This window comes from Macaca thibetana, chromosome 13, assembly GCF_024542745.1.
Source record: "Macaca thibetana thibetana isolate TM-01 chromosome 13, ASM2454274v1, whole genome shotgun sequence".
NCBI classification, from domain to species: Eukaryota; Metazoa; Chordata; class Mammalia; order Primates; family Cercopithecidae; genus Macaca; species Macaca thibetana.
This window is the reverse complement of record NC_065590.1, coordinates 74746079-74759922: the sequence shown is the minus strand read 5'-3', so window position 1 is coordinate 74759922 and position 13844 is coordinate 74746079. Positions and strand designations below refer to the sequence as shown.

At 35.3% G+C, this 13844-nt stretch overlaps 2 protein-coding genes across 11 annotated transcripts in view; one reads left to right on the top strand and one right to left on the bottom strand.

Annotated features, from left to right (window-relative positions):
* Positions 1 to 13844, bottom strand: part of DPY30 (dpy-30 histone methyltransferase complex regulatory subunit) — a 937477-nt gene that overhangs the window by 433935 nt on the left and 489698 nt on the right. The window lies entirely within an intron of this gene.
* The window catches only part of BIRC6 (baculoviral IAP repeat containing 6), a 256236-nt gene that overhangs the window by 90045 nt on the left and 152347 nt on the right, over positions 1 to 13844 (top strand). For 7 of the 10 annotated variants that reach the window (XR_007718761.1, XM_050754118.1, XM_050754115.1 and 4 more), the window contains 4 exons: positions 1197 to 1343; positions 10378 to 10565; positions 11694 to 12008; positions 12252 to 12351. Coding sequence is in view for 9 of the 10 variants with exons in the window: in XM_050754118.1 (XP_050610075.1) it covers positions 1197 to 1343; positions 10378 to 10565; positions 11694 to 12008; positions 12252 to 12351 (750 nt within the window). In the remaining variant the exon portion in view is untranslated. The remainder of the gene's footprint in view (positions 1 to 1196; positions 1344 to 10377; positions 10566 to 11693; positions 12009 to 12251; positions 12352 to 13844) is intronic. The other 3 variants (XM_050754116.1, XM_050754109.1, XM_050754117.1) reach the window with 2 other exon arrangements.

The following is a 13844-nucleotide window of genomic DNA, read 5'->3' as shown; positions in this document are numbered from 1 at the left end:
TGTGCCATGTTTCTTTACTATGGGGATTTCACTCATGTTCTTTCTGCATGGCTTTTCTCCCACTTCAAGGGAACAAATGTATACAACTCTCTTATTCTTCCCATGAATGCCCTCATTTCATCAGAGAAGCATTTTGTTATCCCATGACTTAGTATTGATTGCGCCTTGACTTACAAGTCCTTTAAATTTCTCTTAAGTAAAACCTTGCAGCTTAAAAAAAAAGTTGCATTAATTCCTAATAATCACTAACATAGAATATAGTCTTCATGAGAACTGGGACTTATCCTTTCACTCTTCAGTCTCCCAATTCTTGTATTAAGTAAGTGTGCAATAAGCATTTTTCGGAACACGTGTAAGGCCCTATGCTGACCCCCAATAAGACATTGGAAAACAAGGTTATGATAGTTTATTCTTGTATTTGACAATCCTTCAGCTGTTAATGATAGTTTTTATATCTCCCCATTCTTTTCATCTGTGAATTCTGTTTATATGAGTGCTAATTTCAAAAAAAAAAAAAATTGGAGAGTAGTGAATATAATCCTTGCCTTCCCAAACTACATACACAGTCCTTGTGAATTCGTTTGTGTTCTTCCCTCCAGTCTTCTTGCTGTGGTTTTATTGGTCATATAGTTGTGGCTACATGGTTTTTTCTTTTAAAAACTACTTATGCTAGCTTAAACTATTTTTGTGACTATGAAGTAGTGTGCCTTATTCTATAAAACTGATAATATGAACAAAATACAAGAAACAATGTATAAATCTTGTTAATATTTTGAAATGATCGTCCTTTGTTTTATGTCTTATACTTATGCAGTTGACATCATAGAATGTATTCTGATTTTACATATGTGATAGCTAATGTCAGTAGCTGATTTACTACTTTTTTCACCCCATTTGAAATTGAAATCACTTGTTACTAAATACAAGTTTCATGTTATAGGAAACTACCACTCATGTTTCTGTTAATGTGAAGGACTACTAAGTTGCTTTTATCCAAATCTGCTTTTGTAGCAGGGGAACTGGTGTCTGCTGTTTTGTCAGTTTTCTTAATACCATGCCCGTGATTCAAGCACTGTGTAAGAGTTGTGTATTTGTGTGTTCTAATTAAAATTGAAGTTGCAGCTGTAATTATTGTTATGACTATTGCTTTTTAAAAATTATCTTCACATATTATAAAACTTGTCTTTTGCCATTAGGAAATGGAAAGGTCAGTAGTTGCACAGCTGCTGAGGGTAGTTTCACATCTCTCACTGGACTTTTGGAAGTTGAACCTCTGCACTTTACTTGTGTGTCAACTAGTGATGGAACCAGAATAGAAAGGGATGATGCAAGTACGTTTACTGGTATATACCTTCTTTTATTATATACTTTATGCAGTAATAAAGTGATATTTATGTATTTAAATATTAGTTCTAATTATGTAATTTTCATTGCTGTTATGTTAAGTGGAAATTTATTTGTGGGAGAGACATTTGGGGGAAATATAAATTGTTTTATATTCTTTGCTAAGTCAGTTCATAGGTTTTTTTCCTCCCTGTACCCACTTAGAACACTGTCTTAAATCATTCTGTTTTTATGTGTATGCACTTTCAGAAATTTTTTAATTTGAAAAATATCAAATATGGTGAAAGTGGAAGAGTAAAAATAGACTACATGTTTTCTACTATGGAATGATGTTTTTGAGAAGATTGATATGAGTAAAGAGGGAATACTGTTTTTCGAACTAGTTTAAAACTACCTTGAATATGTGATGAGGTACTATTTGGGTTTGTTGAATATGTGATGTTCTTGGTGTGTTAAATACCTTCACTTAAAAATTAAGTTTTTGACCATCAATCAGTGGAAACTTGTTTATTTTCTTTCTTGTTTTCTGTGATTTTTTTTCCTCCTCACGTAGGAAGATCGGTATTTATTTATAGTTACTTCTATTGCAGTATGAATAATAGAAGTCTTTCAAATAAGAAGATTGGTTTATGATTTTATGTCTATATTAGTCACTGAAGGGTTTGAATATTGTCTTTTTTTTTTTTTTTTTTTTTTTTTGAGATGGAGTCTCGCTCTGTCGCCCAGGCTGGAGTGCAGTGGCCGGATCTCAGCTCACTGCAAGCTCCGCCTCCCGGGTTCACGCCATTCTCCGGCCTCAGCCTCCCGAGTAGCTGGGACTACAGGTGCCCGCCACCTCGCCCGGCTAGTTTTTTGTATTTCTTAATAGAGACGGGGTTTCACCGTGTTAGCCAGGATGGTTTCGATCTCCTGACCTCGTGATCCGCCCGTCTCGGCCTCCCAAAGTGCTGGGATTACAGGCTTGAGCCACCGCTCCCCACCTGAATATTGTCTTAACGTGATTCTTCTGTTGATGGTTTTGTGTAATTGGGTACCATCTTAGTCTCCTCAACAGTTTTAACAAAAAGCAAAAATGGTTTGCTACAAAAGTCATGAAAAATTTAATCTTAGCTGGTTTCAGAATAGCAAGAGGTTTTAAAAGGAATTTATCAGTTCTTTATTTGAGTGTCTTTTTGTTAGGAATTGCCTTATGTATCCAATTGTGGAGGTAACTACTATGTGAAATTCAGTTTGTGTAGTGAATGTGAACTTTTTAGATAAAAACCTAATATTTCCTTTATATGGTGATTCTAGAAAGGTCAAAATTAATTTATATTTGTTTTCTTGGAATATAGAGTTATTTTGTAGAAACTTTTACATTTACATTAGAATAGAAACATGCCATGACAAAATTGCGCCACTGCACTCCAGCCTGGGCAAACAGCAAGATTTGTCTTAAAAAAAAAAAAAAAAAAAATTAAGTATCCTGGTTTGAGACAAGCCTGGTCAACATGGTGAAACCCCATCTCTACTAAAAATACAACAATTATGACTGGGTGTGGTGGCAGGTGCCTGTAGTCCCAGCTACTTGGGAGGCTGAGGCACAAGAATTGCTTGAACTTGGGAGGTGGAGGTTGCAGTCAACTGAGATTGTGCTACTGCACTCTAGCCTGGGTGACAGAGTGAGACTCCATCTCAGAAAGAAAAAGAAATTAAGTATCCTGGATTTTTATTTTATTTTAAGAAAATTCATGTGTTTGCGTAAGTAATGCTTTTAGAAGGCACATAATTTTTAAAAGATAAAAGGTTAGGTTTGAAGAAGTATTTCTCCACACTCCCCACCCATTTCTCCCCCTGCAAAGCAAGCAATGGAACCAGTTTCTTGTCTTTACAGAGGTAGTCTGTGTATATATATGCCACCACCTCTTTATTTCACCCAAAATGAAACTGCCTAAAGAGAGATTTTTATTAAATGTTAAGGCAAAGTGCTGACTAGTGATTATAAGGAGCTGAAAGATGATTGTAGTCTCTCAACTTCCTGTTTACTTTTTTGAAACATGTTAATATTAATATAATACCTATGCAGAAAAGTGCAGAAAATAATTGCACAGCTCAGTAGTTTATCATGGTACACATTGTCTATGTGACGACTGATAAGTAAAGAAAGAACATTTCTAGCACCCCAAAGGGTGTCTTCATGACCACTTCCATTTATTTCTTCCTCATTTTCTCCAGAAGCTAAACATCATCCTTTTAGAGTAGTTACTTCTTGGTTTTTGTTGATTTCTATGAATAACGACTTAATGATGCTTTCTTGAATAGTGATTGAGTAAGGTCTGTATAACATAGAATTGCACATGTATGTATATTTGGTCGGCCTTCTTTTCAATCCTATGATTATGACATTAATCTATATCATTGCGTATAGACAGTTGGTTCTTTTTCGTTGCTGTTTAGAATTCTGTTGTCCGAATAAAACAAAATTTATGCGTCCACTATTGGTTTGTATACTGCTGATAGACATTTGAGTTGTTTCATTGTGGAGCTAATAGTACTGATGGATATACTTTTGAATAGGAATGTAGAAGTTGATTCACTGTCATAGGGTATTCATATATTCAGCTTCCGTAAGTAACTAATCTTTTTGCTGTTGGTTCCTATTTAAATGCTGTGGAGTCAAATACTCAGATTATTGATCTTGCAAATTTGTTGAGAATTGTAGAGGGTCAAATTCTATAAATATTCCATCCATACTTAATAATGTTAACTCTGCACTTGTTGGTGAAGTGTACTCTATATATCCTTTTGGTCAAGTTTGCTTATTGTGTTCTTCAGATTCTCTATCTTTACTGGTTATTTTACCTGTTTGTTTTTTAGTTAATGAGGCCAGTATCTTAAAAAATGGTAGATTTGTTTATTTTGTGTCATCAATTTTTATGCATTTTGAGACCATCATATAAATTTAGAATGGTTGTGAATTCTTGGAAATTTCTTCTATCATTATGAATTATCTTTTATTATTATTTTTTGAGATTGGGTCTTGCTGTGTTGCCCAGGCTGGTCTTGGGCTCAAATGCCCCTCTTGCCCCTGTCTTGCAAGTACCTGGGATTGCAGGCACACACCACTGCACCTGTCATGAGTTATCTTTTTATCTTTAAGTTTGCTATTTCTCCTAGGATTTACCTCGTCTGATGTTTGCTTAGTTAACACCAGCCTTCTTTGACTGCTGTTTGTATGGTATATATTTTTCCATCTTTTTACTCTCAACTTTTCAGTGTTTCCTTATGTTTTAGATATACTTTGTATAAGTGGCATGTAGTTGGATTTATTAAAAATCCAGCCTGATACTTTTGTCTTTCAGTGGGAGAGTTTAATTCAGTTACGTTTAATGTCATTAGTGATATATTACTGTTTAAGTCTGCCATGATTTTTTATATGTACTGTTCTATTTCTCATTGTCCTGATGGTTGGTTACATGCTTCTTTTTCTTCCTTTTCTGTTTTTAGGGTTTGTTATATTTTTTATTGGTCAGTTTTTCCGTTTTATTCTTGAACCATTCTTTTAGTAATTATATCATTGAGATCACAGTATTTACTCTGATTCCAGAAGTATATTTTTTTTCCATAATACATAATTAATTCCCATAATCCAGAATATATAGTCTGGATTCCAGAAGTATATATGAATTCCCATAATACATTATTATAATTTTTTATATTCAGTATTCACTTGAATTTACCTCATAATTCCATTCTCATTGCTTTTTATTCCTTTGTCTTTGAGCTTTTATCTGGTATGATTTTTCTTAGGTCTGAAAAATACTCTTAATATCTCTTTTTGTACTTATTTACTGATGACACATTCAATTAGGTTTTTTTGGGAAAAAGTTCAAAGTTTTATGAATACTCGAATGAACAAGCAGCATAGCCATTATCCAAATTCCAATATCATTGTTATTTTTTCACATTTGGCTATTCTTTTTTTCTTTGCCAAAATACTTCAAAACAGATCTAATATCTGATCATAATTACCTAAATTAATTATAATTTATTATGAAACCAGTGTTGTAATCAGTTAAATTAACATAATCAGTTTTGCGGTGTCATCTGATTTTCAATACATGATTAAACTTAATATAATAAAGAATTCTATAGGGATTCTAAGTTACTAGTTATTTTTACTAGTGATTTAAAGGTAATCTTTCCTTGTCTTTTAGCTTAGATTGTATTTGTTAGAAGTCATCTGTCAGTCTTATTATTGCTTTTTAAAGGTCGTTTCTCAAACTTTCTGAGATTGCCCTTCTCCCCTTTTTTTGCTTTCAGAATTTTTCTGTGATGTTCCTACATGTGGTTTCATTTGTGTTTATTCCGCTTCAGATTGATAGGACTTCTTGAATCTTAAGTTGATAGCTTCCTGAAGTTTTAACTGGTATCTTTCACAGCTTTAGAGAAATAGCCAGTTAACTCTTTAAATATTGCTTCTGCTCCATTTTGTCTCCTGTCTTTTTGAGCCTTCATTTTTATATATGTTATATCTCATCATCATAACTGATAGAATTTTCAATTGTTTTATGTCTCCTTAGTTAATTATGGATATTTTCTTCTAATCCATCTTTTTTTTTATACTTGTTCTATCTTCTGCTATCTAATCATTTATGGGAAAACTACTCTGTTCCCACTTTACTGTAGTGTTGCCTCTGTAGTAAGTATCTCATGTATATATGGGTCTGTTTCTGTTTCATTGGTCATTTATTTGGTCTTTTGTTAATACTGTATTGCCTTCTTTTTTTTTTTTTTTTTTTTTTTTTTTGTTTGATACAGAGTGAGATGCTCTGTAGCCCAGGTTGAAGTGCAGTGGCTCAGTCGTAGCTCACTGCAGCCTCCCCTCCTGGGCTCAAGTGATTCTCCCACCTCAGCCTCCTGATAGTTGGGATTATAGACATGCACCACCATCAGTGAATTTTTGGATGTTTAGCGTAGATGGGATTTTGCCATGTTGGCTCAGCTGGTCTTGAACTCCTGACCTCAAGTGATTTGCCCGCCTTGGCCTCCCGAAGTACTGGGATTACAGGCGTGAGCCACTGTGCCCAGCCTCTGTTATCTTAGTGTAACTTTATATTAAGTGTTTATATCTGATAGTAAAAATCTAAAAATTGATTTTCTAATTTTTTTAAAAAATAAAACTCAAAATGTTATGCAGTTATCACCACTATCTAATTCTAGAACACTTCCATCACTACAGAAAGAAACTCTTCATCCATTAGCGTTTTCTCCCGTTCTCCCCAAACCCTTCCAATCTCCTGGCAACCAGTAGATTGGAGTTTCATCCATTTAGCCTGTGTCAGTACGTTACTCATTTTTCTGGCTGAATATTCCATTTTGTTTAGGCATTCATCTATGGGTGAATATTTCGGTGATTTCTTCTTTTTGGCTGTTATGTCTAATGCTGCTGTGAACATTTTTGGATAGGTTTTTTTATTTTGTTTTGTTTTTTTTTTTGGTCAATGTGTGTTTTCGGTTCTCTTGGGTATGTGCCTACGAGTACAACCTACGAATATTCTTTTTCTTAAAAAGATTGTTGTTGCTATTCTAGGTCTTTTGTATTTCTGTTTGAATTTTAGATTTAGTTTGTCAATTTCTACACAAAATACTTGTTTTTAAAATTTAGGGTCTATATGTAAATCAGTTTAGGAGAGTTGGCATCTTAATATTGAGCTTTTAAATGCATTAACACTTGTGTGTGTGTTTTTTTTTCTGTGATCCAGAATACACACTGGCGGTATATATTCTATAATATATTTAGGTCTTTGATTTCTCTTGGTTATGCTTTCTGGTTTTCAACATAGTTATACATTTTTTTTTTTTTTTAGATTCTTAGTTATGTATTTAATTGTTATATTGTTATAAGTGATCTTCCTTTTAATGTTACATTCCATTCATTTGTTATTAGTGTATAAAACTATAATTGGTTTGTATATGTTACTGTCACATCTGGTGACAGTGCTATATTATTTTAAAAGTAGTTTGTGGATAGTTGGTAGTTTCTTAGAGAATTTTTAATATGTTGCAATCATGTCATCTATTAATAGTTTTACTTTTTTCTTTCTAATCATTTTATTATTGGTTTTTCCTTGTGTTATATTGTGCTTTCTAGGTCTTCCTATATGTTGTTGAACAGAAGTGGTAATAGTAGTACTCATCTTTGTCTTGATCATATATATATATATGTGTGTGTGTGTGTGTGTGTGTGTGTATATATATATATATATTTTTTTTTTGAGACGGAGTCTCACTCTGTTGCCAAACTGGAGTGAAGTGGCACAATTTTGGCTCACTGTAACCTCTGCCTTCTGGGTTCAAGTGATTCTCCTGCCTCAGCCTCCCGAGTAGCTGGGATTACAGGTGCCCGCCACCACACCCTGCTAATTTTTGTATTTTTAGTAGAGACAGCGTTTTACCATGTTGGTCAGGCTGTTCTCGAATTCCTGACCTCAGGTGATCTGCCCGTCTTGGCTTCCCAAAGTGCTGGGATTGCAGGCATCAGCCACCGCACCTGGCTGAGCCCTATTTTTTTTTATAACTAGAGTTTTTGAGGCCCTTTGCAGTATAAAAATAGAAAGGATATTGAAAACTTGGATTGTGCAAAAGATTTCTGATTAGTTCTATAGTCTGTAGTATCAGGATGGCTTATTTTTCCTTGGATTGTTTACATCTTCTGTTTGTTTGTAGGGATTCACTTGGTTTTCCCTGTATTATTTGGGCATTAGATATTAAAATCAGTTAAATGTAAATGTTCACAGTATTAAAAACCACGTGTATTACCCCAAAATACAAGCATGGTATGAATGATTTAGCAAGTCTAACAGTTTCCCCTTGACTGTTAGAATTAATAACTGTTGATTTGGTGTGGAACATTTGAAGGAGCAGATGAATTTTATTTTGGGACCATGCATATTCTATGAGATGCAATTGCTCTACTCTGCCCTCCCCTCCCCTCCCCCTTCCCCTCCCCCTCCATCACCCAGACTGGAGTGCGGTGGCAGTATCTCAGCTCACTGCAACCTACACCTCCTGAGTTCAAGTGTTTCTCGTGCCTCGGCCTCCTGAGTAGCTGGGCTTACAGGCGTGTGCCACCATGCTTGGCTAATGTGTGTGTGTGTGTGTGTGTGTGTGTGTGTTTAGTAGAGACAGGTCTCGCCATGTTGACCAAGCTCGTCTTGAACTCCTTACCTCAAGTGATCCACCTACCTCAGCCTCCCAAAGTGTTAGGATTACAGGCGTGAGCCACCATGCCCAGCCAATTGCACTGTCTTTGACCAAGCTTATAATTAGTATTGGGTAAATGAAGGGCACAGTATGACTGCATTGTAATGAGTGGTGGTTTTGTTTTTTTACATAAGGAAATTTAATTATGAGAGGATATGTACAGTTTTTGTTATTGGTATGTTGTTTATTTTAGCTTATTTTTTAATTTTATTGGAATTCTGGCACAATATAGCCCTTGTTTGCTTTTAAAGAGATAGGCTGTTAGATTGCCAGGATTTTCCCCTTTATCCACTACCTGTGAGCAAATTACTTCCCTCAGCTTTAGTTTTATTATGTAGAAAATGGGATTATTTTAGTACCTCATACGTATAATAATAGCAACAAAAACTTTGCTTAGTTAGTACTTAATACTTTTCTCTTGCCAAGATTAAATAAATTGATGTAGCTTCCATGCTTAACACTATGCCCTTCATTGGCTTTGGCTTTACATACACTTTGGTTCTGTTTCTAGTTCTACTACTATGAGTTTACAGGGTAATTTCTCTGAGCCTTCTTTACTTAATCAGCAAAGGAAAAAAAAAAGGGAATCATGATGCCTGGGCCATAAATTTGCCCATAAAGTGAATTGTAGTTATTCTTTAAAACAATGCCACATGGTAATGCATACGAAATACTTGCTATTCTTATAGCAGTTAGCTTTCCCCCCATTGTGAGTTTGTAGTAAGGCCTGTTAGAAATATTTATGCTGTTATTAAACTTGGCACCTACCTTTTGTTTTGTGCTGACATACTGGATTAAGTTGTGAAATGAAGTTTTTATCCCAGCTTTTCCAATATATTTCTCATAAATACTGGAAAACAATGCAGAAAGAATTATGTATAATGTTGTTTGAATAACAATGAAATGGAAAATCAAAGAAATCTCTTGTAGGGTTTCATTGAGTCTTTATTACTGATAATGTTCATGGGTAGAAGTGTGTGCTAGTTTTACTGTGTGTCGAAAACATTTGGTATTCTGGGTAGCTTATTCTGTGTAGGCCTTGTCTCTGTATAGGATATGCTCTACAATGAGGAAGTGTCATTTTCATCTCTTTTTAAATGAAGATCTTATATTTGAAGGGCTTTTGGGTCCTTTTGGTAGGTGAAGTGGGGTGTGTTGTTGCAGTAAGAAAACTTAGTAAAGCAAATTTATTTCTTATGCTCAAATTGTGTAATAAGATTACTTTCATTTTTAATGATCACTTTAACAAAACTATTTGCAAACTCAAAAGTATACTGTCTCTGATTTTGCTTTGCTTTAAGAAGTCATTCCTCATTGCTGGGCTGGGCGTGGTGGCTCACACCTGTAATCCCAGCCTTTGGGAGGCCAAGGCTAGTGGATCACTTGAGGCCAGGAGTTCCAGACCAACCTGGCCAATATGGCAGACCCCATCTCTACCAAACATACAAAAATTAGCCCAGCATGGTGGTGCATGCCTGTAATCCCAGCTACTCAGGAGGCTGAGGCACAAGAATCTCTTGAACCCAGAGGTGGAGGTTGCAGTGAACCAAGATCACGCCACTGCACTCCAGCCTGAGCAACAGAGTGAGACCCTGTCTCAAAAAAAAAGTCATTCCTGGATTTCCTAGATCTTTAGTGATAGTATTATCAATATACTTTATTTTACCATTAATGTTTCCTTATTTATACTTTCCAGATAGTGCCAAAATATTTGAACATGTTTTCTCTTTAACCTTTTCTTCATCCTGGTGTTTTTTGTTTTTGTTTTTACCCCTTGTCTTATGCCAGTGAGTTCCTTCGGGGTTACTCCTGCAGTAGGTGGACTATCATCTGGGACAGTTGGGGAAGCCTCGACAGCCCTGAGTTCAGCAGCCCAGGTAGCTTTGCAGTCTCTCTCTCATGCAATGGCTTCAGCCGAGCAACAGCTACAGGTGCTGCAAGAGAAACAGCAGCAGCTTTTGAAGCTTCAGCAACAGGTTGGAGACTATTTGGCTCTTTGTTCATGCTGTCTCTAAACTTCAAAAGCTGAAAAAGTACTTTAAAAATGACCATTATTTTCATAAAGAAATGTAGGTTGACTGATCTGAGCTAATCATTTTCAACAAAAATTGAGGTAAAGTCTTTGTGATATTTAAGTTGGTTGACATTGTATGAATATATCTTATTTGATACATATTTGAGGGAATATGATTGATACTTTTTGTGCAGTGTTGAAGTAAATCCGTTCTCTAAACACTCGATCAAAGAATATGTACAGTTACTAGTTACTATTTACATGGAGTATAGTTCCTAAAACAAAATTTTATAGAACAGTTAAATTAATGTGACTTAAAATTCACAAATAATGACAGATGCTTTATAAATTTTATTGTGGCTTAAGTTAGGGGTCTCCAATCCCTGGGCCACAGACCAGTACCAATAAATGGCCTTTGAGGAACTGGGCCGCACAGCAAGATGTGAGCGGTGGGCAAGCGAGCACTACCTGAGTTCCATCTCCTTTTAGATCAGCAAGGGCATTTGGTTCTCATAGGAGCATGAACCTTATTGTGAACTGTGCGTGTGAGGGATCTAGGTTGCATGCTCCTTATGAGAGTCTAATGCCTGATGATCTAAGGTGGAAGAGTTTCATCCCAAAACCAGTCGCCTGTGCCTCCACCACATCTCCCTGCATCTGTGGAAAAATTGTCTTCCATGAAACTGGTCCCTGGTGTCAAAAAAGTTGAGGACCGCTGGTTTAAGTGAAATCTGTGGCAATTTCAGGTGACAAATTGTATTACATTAGTCAACCTGAGAATTCACCTCCTTAAAATATTTTGTTTTGAGCAGATATTCCTTATTTATATTTAATTGTTGTGTTTCCTTTTCACCACTACCTTGAAAGAGTCCTAGTTCCCAAATAACACAGGAAGTTTTGTGTTAAATATTTAAAGTGTACATAGCAAAGCAATGATCCATTTATATTGAGTCCAGTTTTGATTTAATTTCATCTTTAAGTATGATCAATTTAATCATGTTTATCTTCATAATATATGCCCATGTGGTATTCTGCTACAATTTAGGTAGGCAGGATTAGTCTATATATGTTGCTTTTACTTCTTTTGCAGAAAGCAAAGCTGGAAGCCAAGTTACATCAGACAACAGCTGCAGCAGCTGCAGCAGCATCAGCAGTAGGTCCTGTTCACAACTCTGTGCCTTCCAACCCAGTGGCTGCCCCTGGATTCTTCATTCATCCATCTGATGTTATTCCACCCACTCCAAAAACAACACCTCTTTTTATGACTCCACCACTCACTCCACCCAATGAAGCAGTTTCCGTTGTGATTAATGCCGAACTTGCACAGCTTTTCCCAGGCTCAGTCATTGATCCCCCAGCAGTCAATCTTGCTGCACATAACAAAAATTCCAACAAGTCCAGAATGGTAAATTATGTTTTAAATAGGTGTTGGCTTAGACATTTAAAAATATCTTGAAATATACTCTAACTTTAGAAGGCAAAATTTTTAATACCAACTTGATGTATCAAATTATTTTCTTTTATAAAATATTACAGTACATACATTAAGAGAAGAAACTTATTAATTTGATATTATGGTTAGTAGTTTTTATAGAACTATAGTAATATCAGTATAAAGTTAGACTTTTTTTTTTCCCCCCTGCTCTAGAATCCACTTGGTTCTGGTCTAGCCCTTGCAATTTCTCATGCTTCACATTTTCTTCAACCTCCGCCTCACCAGTCCATTATTATAGAGCGAATGCATTCAGGTAATCTTCACTTTCTTAAAATATTTCTTTTTTTTTTTTTTTTTGCTTAGTCTGCCAGCCTTTTTAAGACTCATTATTCTTCAGTTTGATTTTTGTTTTGTTTTGTTTTGCAAATCGCATTTCCTCTTCGGTAAGTACATTTTATCAAGATAAGCACTTACATGTTCAAGCTTTGTGCCCACCAAATTGCATAAAGAGTGCTGTTGGGTAGTGGATTTGATCTGTTTATGAATCTTGACTGCTGATGTATTATTGACATAAATAATTCATTGTAGTTGGCCAAATCACCATTATACTAGAAATTACACTCAAAATATTCCTAAAACTAGCCTTCTTATAGTGGAACTCTTTCTTGAGAAGAGCAAACAGAACTACTGCTTACTATAATAACTGAATAAGAATAATAACATATCGTAGGCTCTGAATAGTTTGAATGTTACCTAAGTTTGTTTTCTGCTTATATGCTAAAGAACTGAGATTGGGATAGATGCTTTCAATTGCAACATATTTGTGAATAAACTGTAGGCAGTTTTTCTCTAAAAAAAGTTGGTTTTAACTACCACAAACATTTTTGTGGTTTAGCAGCAGTAGAGTTCAAGAAAATCCTCAAGGAAGTAATAAGGTTATAGTATACACTGTAGCATGTATCATTATATGAAGAATTAAATAATATTTGTGTTATTGCAATGTGGTTGTTTCCTCTTTTTAAGAAGGAGTTTGAAAGCTAAAATAAAAGTCTTATGGTATTTTCTGTCCAACTAATCATTCATTGGTAACAACATTAGTGTTGATGACATTCAGAGGGGAAATTTGTTATTCTGCAGTCTTATGGGAGATGAGCGGTTGTTTACACTGTAGTTTGGTTTTTTATACATAGCAATGACTGCAGTACATAAGCCTCCTGAGGAGGATAACTATATTCTTTCTTTGTTTTTAATAATTTTTCTTTTTAGGGAAGTATTAGTAACTGCCTTGTTTTCTTTTAAACTAGCTCCATCGAGAATAGCACTATTCCTAGAAGTTTAATTTAGTTGTTTTCCTTCACTATAAAATGTAGCTGGTAAGGTTACTAGCTGACCCACCCCAACACAATAAAGAAGAAAAGGAATTATGACATTATGAATGATCTGCCTTCTGTTCTACTAATTGAACTTACTCTTGTAATGTGGGTGAAATGAGGGATGCAAATCTGCTTTTTCTTCACCTGTTTCATCTGGCATTGAGCTGAAGAGACTGGAATACATCTATACTGGGAAAAAGCATTGTTTGAGATCCATTAGAGGACCTTCCCAAGGCCTTTTTCAGTGGTAGTGTGATTATATATGATTGTAGTCCTGCTTTCACTTTGCATCTAAACCCCAATGAATGCAGTATGCAACTTCACAGGAAGTTAAGCAGGGCTTAAGGAAACTAAATCAAGTAATACTGTTTGGTATTTAAATGCATCTAGTTGTGAAATTGAGAAAAAAGTTGCCAATGGCTGAAAGAAGAGT